This window comes from Pelodiscus sinensis, chromosome 29, assembly GCF_052426305.1.
Source record: "Pelodiscus sinensis isolate ZL-2025 chromosome 29, ASM5242630v1, whole genome shotgun sequence".
In the NCBI taxonomy this organism is placed as follows: Eukaryota; Metazoa; Chordata; order Testudines; family Trionychidae; genus Pelodiscus; species Pelodiscus sinensis.
The window spans coordinates 15,939,510-15,957,454 of NC_143080.1; the positions used below are offsets into that span (position 1 = coordinate 15,939,510).

Consider the following 17,945-nt stretch of genomic DNA (forward strand, 5'->3'; position numbering starts at 1 on the left):
ACCCCTAGGCTTAGGGGGACTGCAGCAGAGTCCCCTCTGCCCCATCCAGGGAAGGGGGGCCACCCTCAGGGGCTCTTTGCCCTCCTGGCCCAGCTGTTGCCAGAGGGGGAAGCAGAGAAGCCACCCAGAGCATGCAGGAGGCAGGGGTGGGGCAGGGCTGCCCTCACTTGCTGGGCTCTTTCTGCTCTCCCTCCACTCCTGTAAGAATGGGGCAGGTTTCTGATGGGAGGGGGAGCAGGACAGGGCCCAGGGTGACCACCCCTCCTGCACATCATGGGGCCTGAAATGGATTCCAGCTGCTGTCAAGTGCCGCGTCGAGCAGACCCAGGAGCTGCAGGGTTGCCAGGCGGCTTCACCAGAAATTCCGGACACACTCGACGTCCCATCTGAGCTGGAGAGCGCCCGCCCGTTGGATTCTCCGTTTGGTTCCCGGACGGAAAGCTCCAATACTGGACTGTCCCGTTCAAACCGGACCCCTGGCAGCCCTGGTAGCTGCCGGCAATTGCATTGTGTGGCAAAGGCAGGAGAGCCCTGCGCGGGCGAGACGGATGCCCCTGTGCTAAGGGAAAGGCGCCGTGTCTTTGCTGTTTGCCCTTGTGTCCATCCAACGCCCGTCACCCTGCGAGTGCCCATCACTACGGCCCCCTGCCCGGGAGCAGGCGTGTCTCCCCGAGCGGCCGGCAGGCCCTCAGACTGCCCAGTGCCTCTCAGCCACACTGGAGCAAATGCGGGGCTGGGTTCCCTGCCTTACCCTGGGAGAACCTCACCGGTTCCCTAGACTGAGGCTGGCCTGGACCTGGAGGAACAGCGGGGCGCTTGTATTGCAGGAGCTCGCCCAAGACGGGCCCCGTTGTGCAAGGGGCTGGACACACTCACGGCAGGACTCTTCCACGCCTTCCCCACGGGCCAATCCCTGCACACACCAGTTGTCTGGCAGCCCAGGGCACTCCACTTTCACCAGCGCCACAGCGATCCGTACCCAGGCTGCCAAGGGGGCTGGGGCCGCACTGAAAGTGCTTTGGGAGAGGGGCAGTTCCTGGTTATATGTAGTGAAAAGACCAGCCCTGCCCCCAAGAAGGACAGTGGGAGCTGCTACTAGACTAATGGTTTAAGTTTTTCCTGTTTCAGACTCACTGGGCTGTCCCTCTGAAGCTTATCTACTCACTGCCTTTTTGTCTTCCTCCCCTTCCATTTCTTTCCTTCTCCCCCCCCCTTCTCGTAGGGTATGTCTACACTAGCCCCCTAGTTCGAATTAGGCTGGCTAATGTAGGCATTCGAACTTGCAAATGAAGCCCGGGATTTAAATATCCCAGGCTTCATTTGCATGTTCCCGGGCGGGCACCATTTTTAAATCCCCTTAGTTCGAACTCCCTGCTCGCGGCTACATGTGGCAGTCAGAAGTTAATCCGAACTAAGTCCTTAGTTTGGATTAACTGTTACACCTCATTGCAGGAGGGGTAACGGTAGTTCGAATTAGGAGCTTTAATTCGAACTACCTAGTCCGTGCCGCATGTAGCCGCGGGCAGGGAGTTCGAACAACGGGCATTTAAAAATGGCACCCGCCTGGGAACATGCAAATGAAGCCCGAGATATTTAAATCCCAGGCTTCATTTGCAAGTTTGAATGCCTACATTAGCCACCCTAGTTCGAACTAGGATGGCAGTGTAGACAGACCCTCAAGGTCTTACATGACCTTCTTACCAATAAATTAGGGAAATACAAGCTAGATGGGGCTACTGTAAGGTTGGTGCAGAACTACTCAGAGAGTAGTAATTAATGGTTCACAGTCATGCTGGAAGGGCATAACAAGTGGGGTTTCGCAGGGGTCTGTTTTGGGACGGATTCTGTTCAATATCTTCATCAGTGATCCAGATGATGGCACAGAGAGGACACTTGTTAAGTTTGCAGGTGATCCCAAGCTGGGAGGAGTTGCGAGTCCTTTGGAGGACAGGGTCAAATTCAAAATGAGCTGGACAAACTAGACAAATGGTCTGAGGTAAATGGGATGAAGTTTAATAAGTTTCACACTCAGAGAATAGGAAGTGATTGTCTAGGAAGGAGTCCTGCAGAAAGGCATTTATGGGTCATAGTGACCACGAGCTATATATGAGTCAACACTGGGTACGTCTACACTAACCCCCTAGTTCGAACTAGGGAGGCTAATGAGGGCGCCCAAAATTGCTAATGAAGCGCGGGATTTAAATATCCTGTGCTTGATTAGCATATTCCCGGCCGGTCACCATTTTGGAAACGGACTAGCCTGAAGTAACAGTTTGAATTAACTGTTAAACCTCATGGAACTAACGGGTTTATCTCAGTTTCGCGCTTCTCTGCCTCGTATAGACACGGGCAGTTACTTCGGGCTAGTCAGTTTCCAAAATGGTGACCGGCTGGGAATATGCTAATCAAGCACGGGATATTTAAATCTCGCACTTCATTAGCAATTTTGGTCGCCCTCATTAGCCTCCCTAGTTCGAACTAGGGGGCTAGTGTAGACGTACCCAGTGCGATGCTGTTGCAAAAAAAGCAAACATGATTCTGGGCAGCAGTAACAGGAGCGTTGTGAGCCAGACACGAGAAGTCATTCTTCTGCTCTATTCTGCGCTGATTAGGCCTCAGTTGAAGTATTGTGTCTAGGTCTGAGCACTACATTTCAAGAAAGATGTGGAGAAACTGGAGGTGGTCCAGAGAAGAGCAACAAGAAAGGTCTAGAAAATATGAGCTATGAGGGAAAGAACTGGGCTTGTTTAGTTTAGAAAAGAGAAGACTGAGAGGGGACATGATAGCAGCTTTCAAGTACCTGAAATGGTGGAACAAGGAGAAAGGAGAAAAATTGTTCTCTAGGCCTCTGAGGATAGGACAAGAAGCAATGGGCCTAAATACTGGAGTAAATTGCCTAGGCAGGTTGTGGAATCTCCATCACTGGAGATTTTTAAGAGCAAGTTGGACAGACATCTCTCAGGGATGATCTAGAGCAGGGGTCTCCAACCTTTTTACACCCAAGATCACTTCTTAAATGTCAGGACAAGCCAAGATCTATCCCATCCCTTCCCCGAGACCTCACCCCTTCCTTGATGCCCCACCCACTCGTGAAATGAGGAGTAACGGTAGTTCGAGCTAGGAAGCCTAGTTCGAACTACCTAGTTCGTGCCCCGTGTAGCCGCGCTGCACGGGGTTCGAACCAGCGGGGTTTTAAAAATGGCGGCGCCCCGCTTATGCAAATGAAGCCCGGGAAATTCAAATCCCGGGCTTCATTTGCAAGTGCGGTATGCCTACATTACCCTCCTAGTTCGAACTAGCGGGGTAGTGTAGACATACCCTCAGGCTGTGTCTAGACTGGCAAGTTTTTCCGCAAAAGCAGCTGCTTTTGCGGAAAAACTTGCCTGCTGTCTATACTGGCCGCTTGAATTTCCGCAAGAACACTGACTTCCTACTGTCTGAAATCAGTGCTTCTTGCGGAAATACTATGCTGCTCCGGTTCGGGCAAAAGTCTTTTTGCGCAAAGCTTTTGTGCAAAAGGGCCAGTGTAGACAGCTCAGATTTGTTTTGTGCAAAAAAGCCCCGATCGCAAAAATGGTGATCGGGGCTTTTTTGCGGAAAAGCATCCGTGCCAATCTAGATGCTCTTTTCCGCAAATGCTTTTAACGGAAAACTTTTCCGTTAAAAGCATTTGCGGAAAAATCATGCCAATCTAGACGCAGCCTCAGGGTACAGCTACACTGCCACTTTTATTCAATCCTTCTGATGGAAGAAATTTTTCCAACATTTGGCCCATCTAGACTGGGCCAAATGTTGGAAAACCCCGTTCTTTTGGAAGCCCCCTCATTCCTCGTGGAACGAGGAATATAGGGACTGCCAAAAGAGCATGTTTGCTGGAAAAAGTCCTGCAGTCAAGCCTCACTGTGCTGAGGCAGGAGGTGCGGGTTCTGGGGTGAGAATGAGGGTATGTCTACACTGCATCCCTAGTTCGAACTAGGGATGCAAATGGAGACAATCGAAGTAGTTAATGAAGCGGGGATTTAAATATCCCGCGCTCCATTAACATGAGGAGTAACATTAGTTCGGACTAAGGGCTTTAGTCCGAACTAACGCGTCCCGGCGCGCACTTCCTGGTTCGAATCAGCTGTGATTCGAACTAGCGCGCCGGCGAGATCATGTTAATGGAGCGCGGGATATTTAAATCCCCGCTTCATTAACTACTTTGATTGTCTCCATTTGCATCCCTACTTCGAACTAGGGATGCAGTGTAGACATACCCTGAGGGATTTGGGTGTGGGAAAGGTGCAAGCTCTGGGAGGGAATCTGGATGCAGGAGGCAGTAGAGAAGAGGATGCTGGCTCAGGGAGGGGGCACCAGGCTGGAGAGTGTTGGGGTCAGGTGGAAGGCTGGGGTGCTGAGCAAGCTGCAGGCTTGTGGCTGTGAGGGTGCAGGAGTTTGGGCTGGGGTGCATGAGGGGCTCAGGGCAGGGAAGCTGGGAGTATGATGGGCTCAGGACACATTTGCAGTGTGTGGATGGTGCAGGAGTGTTGTGGCAGAAGACTGGGTATGTGGGGGTGCAGGAGTTTGGGGATGTGAGAGGCTCAGGACAGGGGGTTTCAGTGTATGACAGGCTCAGGTTTAGGGTTGGGGTGGGGGGGACAGGAGTGATATGATGCTGCGGCCAGATGTGGGCTTGGCCCCAACTGGGGGCTTGTTGGCCAGGCTTCATTTTTAAATCAAATACTATGTCAAACGCAAACGATTTCAGCATTGTCTTTATTTATGAGAGGGGCGGGGAACCTGTTTTGAGTCAGGAGTCACTGACCCACTGAAAAATCAGTTGGGGCCACACAAGTGAGATACAAAAACACAACCCCTCCAAGACCCTCAGGCCTCACTAATGTGGCCCCAGCTATGCTGGTGGGAGCAGGGCACAGGATGCTGGGGCAGGGGACAGGGTGCTGAGGCAGGGGACAGAGTGCTTGTGGGTGCAGGGGCAGAGGACAGGGTGCCAGTGGGTGCCAGGGCAGGGGCCTGGGGCAGGGGACTGTGTACTGGGGAAGGGTGCCAATGGGTGCTGAGGCAGGGCACAGGGTGTCAGTGGGTGCTGGGGCAGGGGAGGTGACAGGGTGCCGGTGGGTGCTGGGACAGGGTACTTGTGGGGGTCAGGGCGGGAAGAGGGGACAGGAACCAGTACCTGGGGATCCTGCAGCTGTGTGCCAAGGCCCAGGAAATGTGCGGGCTGTTCCCCCCCCCCCCCAAATAGCGGCGCGGTACCTGAAATTCAGGTCTGTCGCGTGCCTGATGCCTTCCTGCGTGGGGTGGGAATGGGGGGAGGGGGAGTCCTGGACCGTGCCAGCTGGAGCCAGCATGCTGGAGACTTTATTCCCTTGCTGCCTTCCTGCGCGGGGGTTGGGGAAAGGGGAAGTCCCGGATTGCACCAGCCCCAACCGCTTGGCCAGCATGCGCCTTGCTCCTCCACTCCCCACGGCAGTGCGCACCACCCAAGCAGCTGGAGCCGGCACAGTCCTAGACCCCCACCCCCTTCCCTGCACGCAGGAAGGCAGCAGGGGAACAAAGACCCCAGCGTGTGACGGACCAGCGCGCAGCTGCAGAACTCCCCCACCCCGCTGGAAGCCCGTCCTACCTCCCTTGTCCTTGGAGGTAGTATCAGCGCAGCGTTCACCTTGGGGGTGGGCGCAGCGAGGGGGGCCCCCGAAAGCCTCACTATCGACTGGTTGGGCCCCCAGGATTGACCAGTCGATCGCAGTCGACAGCTCGGTGACCACGGATCTAGACGGTGCTTGGTCCTGTTCTGAGGGCAGGGGACTTGATGGCCTCTCGAGGTCCCTTCCAGTTCTAGTGTTCTCGGATTCTAAATCATCCCAGCCAGGGCTTTGTCCAGCCAGGACTTAAAAATCCCTAGGATGGAGATTCTCCCCCTCCCCCCAGGAACCCATCCCAGGGCTTCACCACCCTCCTAGTGAAATAGTTTTTGCTAATATCCAACCTGAACCTCTCCCACTGCAACTTGAGACCATTGCTCCTTGTTCTGCCACCACTGAGACCAGCCTCTCTCCAACTTCATTTCCCACCTGTTCATGCCCCAGACTTACAGGATCCACAGCAGCCCAATCTGTTCACCCCCCCCCCCCTGCCCCATTCCTTGCCCTGAGTCTTGCCCTCAGGGAACACAGGGCATCCTCCCCATAGGGCTTAGCCCTTCCTGCCTGCGCTGTAGCCAAGGGACAGGAGGTGACTGGGGTACGTCGGTGGCCAGCAGCAGCCTGGAGGTGTTTAGCCGCCTTTTGACACCATGGGCAAGAAGGGCCAAGTTGCGCCCAGCCACATGGGGTGGGGGTAGGAGTGGGGAGAGGGAGAGAGAAGAGAGGAGCTGTGCAAAGACATAGGCCAGGGTATCTCGGCTCCCACCCCTTCCCTCCCACACCTGCCAAGAGGCCACAGTCTGGTTTGAAATTGGCAGAAGTTTGGGGAGGGGTGGGTCTGTGCACTCCCCCACGTGGCACCAGGTTCCAGGAGAGCTGGGTGCCTCCTGGGGGCCCATCCAGGCTTGGAGGGTCAGGTTGGCCACCCCCCATTGAGAGATGTACGGGAACTGTGTGTGTCACCTCTCCCTGGGGCCATCGTACGGTCTGCAAGAAAAGAAGGGAAATAAAAATAATCAAACTATGCGGGATTTCTTTCGAACAGGGGCTCAGTGACCTTGATGTTAGTCTGAACATTTGTCGTGGAAGCTGATTGACTTGACCACAAGGAATTCTACCAGCCATCCCGTACTCAGCACAGGGAAATATGGCCACGTAACCCGTCACCCATTCGTGAGACACCGACCTTGGGCTGCAGAGCCACCGCCATTCAATAGCAGCCGGTTCCCAAGGGTAGTTCTGCCAGGTACAGTTAGGGTACTCTGACCACGTGCCTCAGGGCGGTGAACCATTTCAGGTCCTGGGCGATGTCGTCATGCCAACCCATGCCCTCGGGCAGACGCACGTAGGCCGGTGGGAGAATTCTGTCGACCTTGCTACCCCCTCTCGGAAAGGGGGCTTTAATACTCTCCTTCCATCACCGGAGTGTCTCCACTAGTGCCGCGGCTGGCACGTTTCTAGTGCCTGCCTCAGGGGTGTGAACAGTCCAGACTGTGGAGTGACGTGTGTCAGCGCCACGCCAGCAAGAGCCGCTCTGCGCTCCTGGAGATGGAGTGACCAAGCCCCTGTCACCGGAGTGTCTCCATCAACGCCCTACAGCGCCCGTGGCCTCTGGCTCTCTCCGCCGTGTCATTTCACAGACTCTCACTCTTACAGATCTGCTTGCTCATCTCCCTCCCCACGGGGCCTGGGCAGGGCCTGCAGGACCTCTGCTCCCGCTGCCCTAGCAGGGCTGGATCATTTCTTCCAAGTGCTTTCCCTCGCCTGTCTCCAGAGCTGCTAGCAGCTCTCCAGAGCCCAGTGTGCGATTTCTCTGGCCTTGCTCACATTCTCAACACCTCCCCATTTAGCATCCTCTGTGAACTTCATTAACATGCTGTTTACTTTCTTTTCCACATCATTTATGTAGACGTTAGATAAGACTGAGCAGAACACCAGTCCTTACAGAGCCCTCCCGGTACATTCAGACATGGACATTCAGCAGAGCTCTTTGCTTGCGCTCCTTCGGACGGGGTTTCAATCCATATCCTCTTTGCTGAACCAAATTGAATTAGCTTTGTGAGTAAGATTCCATGCAATACTGTTTCCCATGCTTTGCTGTAATCCAAATAGATTACCTCTCCGGCCTGCCTCCATTGATTTTTCAGTTCTGTGCAATCAAATTCACGTGGTAGATTGTGTTCTTTACAGCTCCATGTTTGGTTAAGGCTGCCTGACACCTTGCATTAGAAGACCCTGTTTTCCAGTGCTTATAACTTTCCCAAATTGTAACCATCGGGGCTGAAATTTTCCACACCAGGTGTCAGCCTTCGGCTGAATATTTCCAGGAATTTTCAGCTCAAAAGGCATAACCATTTCCAAAGTCAAACTTAGGGAAAGAGCTCACAATTAAAAAAAAAAAATCTTACAACTGTTTTATTGAGAAGCTGTAGCACCTCCAGGCTTTGGGGTAAGAATTTGAAATTGAGCAGGCGGGGTCTGCAAGGGCAACCTTCATTCTGGCATCTCCTAACTGCAGTGCTTGACTTTGCAGAAGTAAAGTTCTTTTCACTCAGGTTCTGTCGGCGTCAGAGACCCTTACGCTGTGCACTACAGGACACAACTCCGACAGTCTGATGCCCACAGTTCCATCCTCGCTGACAGTTTTAGTGATTTTCTTTTGACCATTCCCCCCTGTTGTACTAGGGGCAGCGATATTCCGTAAGTGGTGACAACAGCTCCCTGGTTTCTCATCCTGAGGAACTGCTCCATTTCTGCTTCTTCCCATGCACATCACCGCTTACTTCCACAGACTTTTCAGGAGCCAGTCAGCAAGTCGGTAAATTAATTGTTTAATCCTTTAATGGGCTCCAACCCTCTCCCACACTCACTGGCAGGGGTGGGGGAAGCAGGGCAATGTGGCCCCAGCCCGCTGTGTGGCTCCACTTCCCTCCTCCACCCTGGAGGGGTGCACCGGGAGAGCAGAGTGAGCTGAGGCTGCCTTGCTCTGCTTCTCGTGCCGCTGAGTGAGGGGGTGGAGCTCTGCCATGGGCACCAGCCGCCGCATCAGGCAGTTTTTGGAGATTGTTGGGGACAGCTTCCTGGTGCTAATTCTGCAAGAACCAACTGGGGCCATGAGCAGCTTGCTCTGCTGCTCACAAACAGGGAGGAATTAGGAGGGGAAGTAGATGTGGGTGGAAACCTGGGCAGCAGTGACCATGAGATGATTCAGTTTATGATCCTGACCCAAGGCAGAGAGTCTCCGAGGGGTCGCTGTGTCAGTCTGTAACTGAAAACACTTAAAAAACAACGAATGGTCCTGCAGCACCTTAGAGACTAACAGACGGGAGGATGAGCTTTTGTGGGCACAGCCCACTTCTTCAGATGAATGGAGTTTAGGGGTCCAGTTTCCCAATAGATGGCAGAGAAAGAGAGGGAAAGGAGGGAGAGGGAAGAGAAGGAAAAAGAAGGGGAAAAGGGGGGAATTATTATCAATTAGCGTGTCCATGGTAAATGAAGCTGATGGCCTGGGGACTACATGCTCTTGAGGACCCAGGCGACGTGTAGACTACATCCCTTTTTCATAAAAGTGATGTAAATTAGATGTATCGCAATTGCTAATGAAGTGGAGATTTAAATCTCCCCTGCTTCATTGGCATAAAAATGGCTGTCGCTTTTTTTCAGCACGGAGCTTTCCCGGAAAAAAGCGCCAGTCTAGACGCTGATCTTGCGGAAAATAAAGCCTTTTCCGAAAGATCCCTTATCCCTTATTTCATAGGCTGGGTGGGCACGCTTCATAGAACTGCTCCATCAGGACCAGCTTGAGCAGCTCCTCTGCGGTCTGGGCTCCGACTCCAGACACCCACTTGCGGCAGTATTGCGCCACGTGGGAGGCCAGGTCCACATAGGTCTCCCGTGGCTCCTTCTGCATCCCCCGGAACTTCTTCCTGTACATCTCGGGGGTCAGCCCGAACTTGTGCAGCAGGGCCTCCTTGACTCGGTTGTAATCCCCTGGCTGTAGGTCCTCCAGCTGACTGAGCACTCCGGCCGCCTCCTGGTTCAGTGCGGGGATGAGCTCCTGCAGCCAGTCAGCTGGGGGGACCCGTTGCAGTCCACAGGCCCTCTCAAAGGAGCTGAGGAACCCGTCTATGTCGCCCACGTCCTTCAATTGGGCCACCATGAGCCTCTCCAAGCGTCTGGCCGCCCTGGGACCTTGGGGCCCATCCGCCCTCGGCGCAGCTGGGGCCCCACTGCTTCTCTGCTCTGCCATGGCCAGCTCATGCTGTCGCTGCCTCTCTCGGTCCTGGCGGTCCCTTTCTCAGTCCTGGCGGTCCTTCTCTCGGTCCTCTACTTCCAATTCCTTCATCTGCAGCTGGATCTCCAGCCACCGCAGCTCCGCTGGGCTGGCTCCTGCCCTACGCGGACTACGGCTTGCAGGGCTTCCCTGGAAAGCTGTCCCATCTCTCCGGCGGGCTCCAGTGCTCCTCCCCCTCTCTGAGACTGAGACGCTCCCAGGTAGGGTCTGGCTGCTTCCCACTGGCACAAGATCCTGGCCCCGTGACTGCTCATTCTCTTCCAGCTGGGCAATCAGCTGGGCCTTGGTTGTGTTCCGCACAGGCAAGCCCCTCTCTCAGCACAGCCCCACCAGCTCTGCCTTCAAGAGTCGGGCATAAGCCATCTCCCCGCTGGTCCCCTCAGTGCAGACTCACCAGTCTAGTGCTGCAGCGCCCACGATTCCCAGGAACCGCTTCGCTCTTTCTCCAGCACGCCTGGTTCCAGGGCTCTTGCTTCTACTGCGCCTTGTCACTTGCCGCTGGAAGCTCCATCCACGGGGTGCAGTGCATCCCACTCCTGGTACCAGTGTGATGGCGCGTTGGGGTTTTCCCGTCTCCTGCACCCCCAAAATGGCACGAACAGACTCCGCCAGCCGGGAGAACAGAGGGAGTTTATTGCTTCTCCAGGATACAGCACAGCACAGATGTAATCTGGTTACAGGGCAGGCCTAGGATGCCTCAGCTCCCCTTGAGATGGGGGAGACTGGGCCCCTAAATTCTAGCCCCTTTCCTTAGGCTGTCTCCTCCATGCTCCCACACAGAAACTAAACTCTCTTCCAGCCCTGCCCCCCAGCCAGGGGCAGCATTCTACCTTCCTTTGTTTCTCTCCCTGGGGTGTAGCTGGTCGGACAGGTTTGGCGCCCCCTTTGCATAATGACTCATCCCCTGCCCTGCCGGGCCGTGCTACAGCCAGCAGCCAGTGGAGGTCACCCACAGCCCACTGCCCAGCATAGCAACCAGCAAGGTACCCCCCACTATGTCACAGATGTGCAGTTGTATGAACTTCTGGTGTGGTGGCTGATGTGGCTAGGTCCTGTGATGGTGTCGCTGGTGTAGCTGTGTGGGCAGAGTTGGCACCAGGGCTGATTGCAGGGGCGGGTTCCTGGGTGAGGGTGACGGGGGAGTTGCTGTGTGGTTGCGGGACAGAATTTGTTTGAGGTTGGGGATTTGTCTGTAGGCGAGGATTGGCCTGTCCCCAAGGCCTGTGAGAGTGAGCGGTCATTTTCCAGGCTAGGCTGTAGATTGTCAATGATGCGCTGGAGGGGTTGAGTCGGGGGCTGCAGGTGATGCCCAGGGGGGTCCTGTTGTTCTCTTTGCTGGGCCTGTCGAGAAGAAGCTGATGCCTCATCTGGGTCTGTCGATCTGTTTTTTTCACTTCTCCGAGTGGGTATTTCAGTTTTAAGAATGATCTATAGAGATCCTGTAGGTCAGGCATGTCCAAAGTCCGGCCCGCGGGCCAAATGCGGCCCGCGGTCGGATTTAATACGGCCCCCTCCTTCTCCCGGCTCCCTGGTGCTTTTTTTAACTGGCGCGCGCAGCGCGCCGCTTCGGGCCGCCGCCGCCGCGGTCCCAAACCCTGCCCCTGCACTCCGCTTTGGGGCTGAGAGTGCGGGGACAGCCCCCGCTTCCTCCCCCTCTCCTGGCTCCCTGGCGCTCCTCTGAACTGGCGCCGCTTCCGGCCGCGCCGCCGCCGTCCATGGCGGCCGCTGCGGTCCTAAAGTCTTCCATGTAGGGCACGTCCGCAGCCCCGCTCCCGCGCTTGGCTACGGGTTCGCCCTGCCCCCGGGCCGCCGTGAGGCCAGCGTGCCCTGCGCTCTCCGCCCGCCTCTGACCCTGCCGGCCCTCTACCTTGGGGCTGAGAGTGCAGGGACGGACTCCGCAGCTGCTGAGATCAGGGACGGACTCCGCAGCTGCTCAAGCTCAGTATCTGTGATTGGCCCTGCGCACTGTCAGCTTCCTGGCGGGCTCAGGCACGTGGAGCTGCGAACATTAGAGACTTCGCCACAAACGGGCTCAGGCACGTGGAGCTCATCATTAGAGACTTCGCCACAAACAGCCACAAAGGCAAGAGAATTCTTGTTGGGCAGTGTATTAGTGCAGTGTATTACTTGGGCAGTGTATTAAACCTCTGGCACTGTGCTCACATGATCCCTTCCCCTTCTGGTCAATTTAAAAAAATGGCGACTGTAAATAAGAGAAGGAAAGTTGACAGTGAGGGCCGCCGCTTCCAGGACAGGTGGAAAGTGGAATATTTCTTCACTGAAATAGAGAATCACTGTGTTTGTCTGATATGCCAAGAGACTGTGGCTGTTTATAAGGAATTTAATGTCAAGAGACACTACCAGTCGAGACATAGCACATACGACAAGCTAACAGGGCACGACCGCAGTGAAAAGTTGAAGCAACTTGAAGCTGTTTTAATGTCACAACAGAAATTTTTCATAAGAGCCCGTGAGTCAAATGAAAATGCCACAAGGGCGAGCTATAAGGTGGCAACGTTAATTGCTAAAAATTGCAAATCTTTTGCTGAGGGTGACTTTATCAAAGAATGCGTTATGAAAATGGTTGAGAATATCTGTCCCAAGAAGAAGCAAGAGTTTGCCAACATTTGCCTGGCTCGTAACACTGTAGCACGGAGAATTGAAGAGATTTCATCAGATACTAAGAGACAGTTGACATCCAAAGGAGTGGATTTTGACTTCTTTTCAATAGCCTGTGATGAAAGCACGGACCTATCTGACACAGCTCAGTTGCTGATTTTTATGAGAGGGGTGGACGATGAAATGAATGTGACTGAAGAGCTACTTGACCTCCAGAGCCTTACGGACCAAACAAGAGGAAAAGATTTATTTGTTTCTGTTAGTTCCGCCATAGACGACATGAAACTGCCTTGGAACAAAGTTACTGGGATTATTACTGATGGGGCACCTGCCATGGTTGGTGAACGAAGTGGATTATCAACCCTAATCTGTAACAAGGTGATCGAAGAAGGAGGCAAAGCTATTAAACTCCATTGTATCATTCATCAACAAGTTCTCTGTGCTAAACATCTCAAATATGATCATGTTATGAAACCGGTGCTAAAGACTATTAATTTTATTCGCTCTAAAGCCCTGTGCCACCGCCAGTTTAAACAGTTTCTACTGGACATCCAGGCTGAATACGAAGATGTTTTATATCACAACGATGTAAGATGGCTCAGTCGGGGGTCTGCACTGCAGCGTTTCTACTCTCTCAGAAAGGAAATCGGAGAATTCTTGGAAACAAAGGGACAACCAATGCGAGAACTATCTGATCCTATTTGGCTGGCTGATTTGGGGTTTCTAGTTGACATAACAAAGCATCTGAATGTACTGAACACGAGTCTTCAGGGGAAAGATGCAGCGGTGAACCAGCTTTATTCACACCTCAAAGCCTTTGGGACAAAGCTGCAATTTTTCATAAGGCAGTTGTCACAAACACAGCCCAATACCATACATTTTTCAGCGTTGCAGGAAATAATGAACAGTTTTCCACAGGACAATATCAGTGCGCAAATGAGCAGGTATGCAGCAGACATTGCATCTCTGGCTGGGGAGTTTAAACGGCGCTTTCAGGACTTTGCAGCTATTGAAAAGGAGATCAGCCTTTTCTCCTCTCCATTCTCTGTTGACCCCAAGGATGCTCCAGATCAGCTGCAGCTCGAGCTCATTGAGCTGCATTGTGACAGCGAGTTATGCAGTTGTCACCAACAGCTCTCTCTTGTGAACTTTTACCGCCAACTGGATAAGAGCCGGTTTCAAAAGATTCGAACATTGGCTAAGAAAATGCTGAGCTTGTTTGGCTCAACATATGTGTGAGAAGACATTCTCTGCTATGAACTTTAACAAGAACCGCGTGAGGACAAGACTAAGTGACTCTCACCTGCGTGACATTTTGCGCATCAAAACCACTGCCTTTGAACCAGACCTAGCCTATGTGCTGCAGTCCAGATCTCAGTTTCACCCTTCACATTAGTGTAGGCAAGTTTTTTTTTTCAATTGAGATGAATACATTGTAAAATCTCAGTTAATGTCAGTTGGTCTAAATCAGTTATAAATATATTTGGACACAACATGTATAGTTGGTGTTATGTCGTTTGCCGTTTGCAATAAAGTTTGCATAAAATAGTTAATTTGCATTTAATTTTAATGGTTCAAAGAATGTCAGGCAAAATGGTCGGCCCTCACGCATGTTCACTTCATCAAATCTGGCCCTCTTTGAAAAAAGTTTGGACACCCCTGCTGTAGGTGTTTGATGCCGTCAGCGTGTGTTGTTTGTCTCTAAGGTGCTGCAGGCCTATTCCTTGTATTTTTAAGGGAGAAAGGAGAGCCGCAGAATATGAACCCTTGACTCCAGAAAAGCAGACTGATTGACGGTCGGTATCAAGAGGACTCAGTCGTGGGGCCAGTTTTGTTCAATGTTCTCATGAATGACCTGGATGAGGGGATGGACTGTACCCTCAGCAAGTTTGCAGGTGACACTAAGCTAGGGGGAGAGGTATCATAGAACACTAGGACTGGAAGGGACCACGAGAGGTCATCGAGTCCAGTCCCCTGCCCTCATGGCAGATCCCAGCACTGTCTAGACCATCCCTGATAGACCTTTATCTAACCTGCTCTTAAATATCTCCAGAGATGGAGATCCCACAACCTCCCTGGGCAATTTATTCCAGTGTTTGACCACCCTGACAGTTAGGAAGTTTTTCCTGATGTCCAACCTGAACCTCCCTTGCTGCAGTTTAAGCCCCTTGCTTCTTGTTCTATCCTCAGAGGCCAGGAAGAACAAATTTTCTCCCTCCTCCTTGTGACACCTTTTTAGATGCCTGGAAATTGCTATCATGTCCCCTCTCAATCTTCTCTTTCCCAAACTAAACAAACCCAATTCTTTCAGTCTTCCTTCATAGGTCATGTTCTCTAGACCTTAGTCATTCTTGTTGCTCTTCTCTGGAACTTCTCCAATTTCTCCACATCTTTCTTGAAATGTGGTGCCCAGAACTGGACACAATACTCCAAGGCTACATCTACATTGGCAAGATTTTGAGCAAAAGCGACTGCTTTTGCACAAAATCATGCTGCCTGTCTACACTGGCCGCGAATACTTGCGCAAGAACACTGACGTTCTAATGTATGAAATCAGGGCTTCTTGCGCAAGAACGATGATGCTCCCGCTCAGGAATAAGCCCTTTTGCACAACTGTTCTAGCGCAAGAGGCCAGTGCAAACAAGCAACATCAATTTCTTGCGCAAGAAAGCCCTATGGTTAAAATGGCCATCAGAACTTTCTTGCACAAGAGAGCGTCTACACTGGCACGGATGCTCTTGCGCAAAAGCCCATCTTTTGCACAAAGGCACATGCCAGTGTAGACGCTCTCTTACTCAAATACTCTAATGCAAAAACTCTTGCGTTAAAGAGTATTTGCGCAAAATCTTGCCAATATAGACATAGCCCAACTGAGGCCTAATCAGCGCAGAGTAGAGCGAGAGAACGACTTCTCATGTCTTGCTCACAACACACCTGTTAATACATCCCAGAATCATGTTTGCTTTTTTTGCAACAGCATCACACTGCTGACTCATATTTAGCTTGTGGTCCATTATAACCCTTAGATCCCTTTAGGGTAGCTACATTGGAGGGCAGGGATAGGGTTCAGAGTGATCTAGACAAATTGGACGACTGGGCCAAAATAAATTTGATGAGGTTCAACGAGGACAAGTGCAAAGTCGTGCACCCGGGACAGAAGAATCCCAAGGCTGGGACCAACTGGCTAGGTAGCAGTTCAGCAGAAAAGGACCTGGGGAGCATTAGAAGGAGTTTTGACAACAGATCTAGGGAAGTGATTATTCTCCTTTATTCTGCTCTAGAGAGGCCATATCTGGAATACTGACTCCATCTTGGGATCACCCACTACAGAAAGGACGTGGACAAATCAGAGAGGGTACGTCTAGACTACAGGCTTCTGTCGACAGAACTTTTGTCGACAGATACTGTCGACAAAACTTCTGTCGACAAAGAGCGTCTAGACTACATTGAGTTCTGGCGACAAAGCAAGGTGCTTTGTCGACATGGTAGTGTAGACGCAAAAGACAGTTTACATGCAATAACACCTTCTGTCGACAGAAACTTTGTCGACAGAAGGCGTATGCCTCATAAAATGAGGTTTACCAGCGTCGACAAAACTGCTGAGTTCTGTCGACGTTATGTCGACAGAACTCAGCGGTAGTGTGGACGCAGGTATAGTTTTGTCGACAAAAGTCCACTTTTGTCGACAAAACCCTGTAGTCTAGGCACACCCAGAGAGTCCAGTGGAGGGCAACGAAAAAGATCAGGGGGCTGGAGCCCATGACTTACGGAGGAGAGGCTGAGGGATTTGAGCTTGCTCACAACACACCCACTGGCTTCCAGAATCTTCCTACACAAATGCAAGTGCATCATCAGGACCTTCAATATTTTCATTTCCCAGAAATACTGCTCAACAGTGTATATTCTCAGATACTGTTAAAAGAACCAGGCACTACACAAACATCTGCAGGGTGGTCCAGGTTTACTAAGTCCTGCCACAGCACAGAATCATAGAATCATAGGGTGTATCTAGACTACATGCCTCCGTCGACAGAGGCATGTAGATGAGACAGATCGGCATAGGGAAATGAAGCCGCAATTTAAATAATCGCGGCTTCATTTAAATTTAAATGGTTGCCCCGCTCTGCCGACAAACAGCTGATCAGCTGTTTGTCGGCAGAGCGGGGCAACCATTTAAATTTAAATGAAGCCGCAATTATTTAAATCGTGGCTTCATTTCCCTATGCCGATCTGTCTCATCTACATGCCTCCGTTGACAAAGTCATGTAGTCTAGACACACCCATAGACTCCTGGGGCTGGCAGAGACCTCAGGAGGCATGGAGTCCAACCCCTACCCAAGGCAGGACCAACCCAACTCAATCCTCCCAGCCAGGGTTTTGTCAAGTCGAGATTTAAACACCTCTTGGGATGGAGAGTCCACCCCTCCCTGGGAAACCCATCCCAGTGCTTCCCACCCTCCTAGGGAAATAGTTTCTCCTAATCTCCAACCTAGACCTCCCCCATTGCCAGGTGAGACCATTGCTCCTCATTCTGCCATCCGTCGCTACCGTGAACAGCCTCTCTCCATCCTCTGTGGAACCCCCCTTCAGGGAGCTGAGGGCTGCTCTCAGATCCCCCCTCGCTCTGCTCTTCTGCAGACTAAAGCCCAAATCCCTCAGCCTCTCCTCATAGGTCATGTGCTCCAGCCCCCGAATCATTTTAGTCACCCTCCGCTGGCCCCTCTCCAATGCTCCCACATCCTTTCTGCAGTGGGGGCCCAGAACTAGACACAGTACTCCAGATGTAGCCCTCGCAGTACTCCACAGGGCCTTGACGTGATGACTGCTCGAAGCCACGTCCAGTCACGGCATGTCTATAATGTTCTGAGATGCTGACAGCCAGGCAGGCTTGTGCCAGGGGCCCCATGTCCCAGCTGCGCACCAGCTGACACGCCTGGCCCACTTGTGGGCTGATAGTGACTAAACAGTATTATGAATGTTTAGTGTTGACACTTTCTCGTGCTTGGCAGTGGACTCTGTTGCAAGGGGATGTAGATTGCAACTGCTTTAAACACTAAGGAGAGGGGATCACCACATGGGGTGTAAAGGGTTTGTTTATTCAGTTCAAACTGGGAAGGGAGGGGAATCTCACTCATACTCTCAATCACACTGACAGTGCCAGGCGGGATGATAAGGCGAGCAGGAGGCAGTTCCTATTCTTTGATCTTCCCAAGTTGACTCCTAAGCTGGTCCGCTGGCCAGGCGATCCGAGCAGAGGGCGTTCTGGGAGGCTCCACTTGATGGTCAACAACCACTGTGTCTCTGTCCCTCTCTCCTTTTAGGATCAGCCACATTCAGCCTCTGAGTGTGGGCCTCTTGCGGCCGTGTGCACTCCCAGCTGGGGGCCA

The 17,945-nt window shown here is 52.4% G+C and overlaps 1 protein-coding gene across 1 annotated transcript in view; it reads right to left on the reverse strand.

Annotated features, from left to right (window-relative positions):
- Positions 1-6,972, reverse strand: part of LOC102458121 (vasoactive intestinal polypeptide receptor 1-like) — a 39,321-nt gene extending 32,349 nt beyond the window's left edge. The window contains exon 1 of the mRNA XM_089773905.1: positions 6,907-6,972. Within this exon, the coding sequence (XP_089630031.1) occupies positions 6,907-6,972 (66 nt within the window). The remainder of the gene's footprint in view (positions 1-6,906) is intronic.
- Between the last annotated feature and the right edge of the window lie 10,973 nt (positions 6,973-17,945).